Below are 1,383 nucleotides of genomic sequence, written 5' to 3'. Positions count from 1 at the left end.
TTGGTTTCTTCCAGCCCAAGGGGGTCTTAAGAGGGACTGGGAGGTTCCACTGGATTTGGGGGGGGGAGACAGAGGGGTTTGGGGCATCGCAGGGGGATTTTGGGGGGTCCTGGGGGGGTCTCAGGGAGATTTTTGGGGGGTCCCTGCTGCCCATCCCCCCACCCAGTTTAGGGTGGCACAGTCCATTACCGATTTGGGGGGGATTCCAGGTGTTCCAGGGTGAATTTGGGGGCTCCCAGTTGAATTCGGGCCAGCCCCGGGTGGCACAGTCCATTACCAATTCCAGGGGGGTTCCAAGTGAATTTTGGGGCTCCCAGGTGAATTTTGGGGGCTCACAGTTAAATTTGGGCCAGCCCTGGGTGGCACAGTCCATTACCGATTCCAGGGGTGTTCCAGGTGAATTTTGGGGGCTCCCAGTTAAATTCGGGCCAGCCCTGGGTGGCACAGTCCATTACCGATTCCGGGGGGGGTCCAGGTGAATTTTGGGGGCTCCCAGTTAAATTCGGGCCAGCCCTGGGTGGCACAGTCCATTACCGATTCCGGGGGGGTTCCAGGTGAATTTTGGGCATCCAGTTGAATTTTGGGGGCTCCCAGTTAAATTTGGGCCAGGCCCGGGTAGAACAGTCCATTACCGATTCCGGGGGTGTTCCAGGTGAATTTTGGGGCTCCAGTTGAATTTTGGGGGCTCCCAGTTGAATTCGGGCCAGCCCCGGGTGGAACAGTCCATTACCGATTTTGGGGGGGGCTCCAGTTGAATTTTGGGGGCTCCCAGCTGGATTTTTGGCTCTCAGCTGCGCTTGCTCCCCCCCCGCGCCAGCCCCGGGTGGAACAGTCCCTTACCGATTTTGGGGGGGGCTCCAGTTGAATTTTGGGGGCTCCCAGCTGGATTTTTGGCTCTCAGCTGCGCTTGCTCCCCCCCCGCGCCAGCCCCGGGTGGAACAGTCCATTACCGATTCCGGGGGTGTTCCAGGTGAATTTTGGGGCTCCCAGTTAAATTCGGGCCAGCCCTGGATGGAACAGTCCATTACCAATTCCGGGGGGTGTTCCAGGTGAATTTTGGGGCTCCCAGCTGGATTTTTGGCTCTCAGCTGCGCTTGCTCCCCCCCCGCGCCAGCCCCGGGTGGAACTGGCTGTTGTAGCGCCGCTGCCGCTCGGGGTCCCGGGGGTCCCGGGGGTCCCGGGGGTCCCGGGGGGTCCCGGGCGGGTCCCGCAGCCCCCGGAGCAGCTCCCGGCTCCGCGCCGCCTCGGCCGCCTCCCGGGCCAGGCGCTGCCGCCGCAGCTCGGCCAGCCTGCGAGGCAATTAGCGCTAATTAGGGCTAATTAGTGACCGGGGAGGGGCAACGCGCCGGGATGGGGGCGGGGGGAACGGCTGAGGGGGGGGGG

General features: G+C 62.9%; 1 protein-coding gene across 1 annotated transcript in view; it reads right to left on the bottom strand.

The window, feature by feature from the left end:
• Positions 1–855: 855 nt before the first annotated feature.
• Positions 856–1,383, bottom strand: part of LENG1 (leukocyte receptor cluster member 1) — a 3,766-nt gene continuing 3,238 nt past the window's right edge. The window contains exon 4 of the mRNA XM_041423430.1: positions 856–1,289. Within this exon, the coding sequence (XP_041279364.1) occupies positions 1,085–1,289 (205 nt within the window). The 3' untranslated portion in view covers positions 856–1,084. The remainder of the gene's footprint in view (positions 1,290–1,383) is intronic.

Source organism: Onychostruthus taczanowskii, unplaced genomic scaffold (assembly GCF_017590055.1).
Source record: "Onychostruthus taczanowskii isolate IOZ18803 unplaced genomic scaffold, ASM1759005v1 scaffold770, whole genome shotgun sequence".
NCBI classification, from domain to species: domain Eukaryota; kingdom Metazoa; phylum Chordata; class Aves; order Passeriformes; family Passeridae; genus Onychostruthus; species Onychostruthus taczanowskii.
The sequence above is the reverse complement of the archived record's forward strand: the minus strand, read 5'-3'. Positions and strand labels throughout refer to the sequence as shown.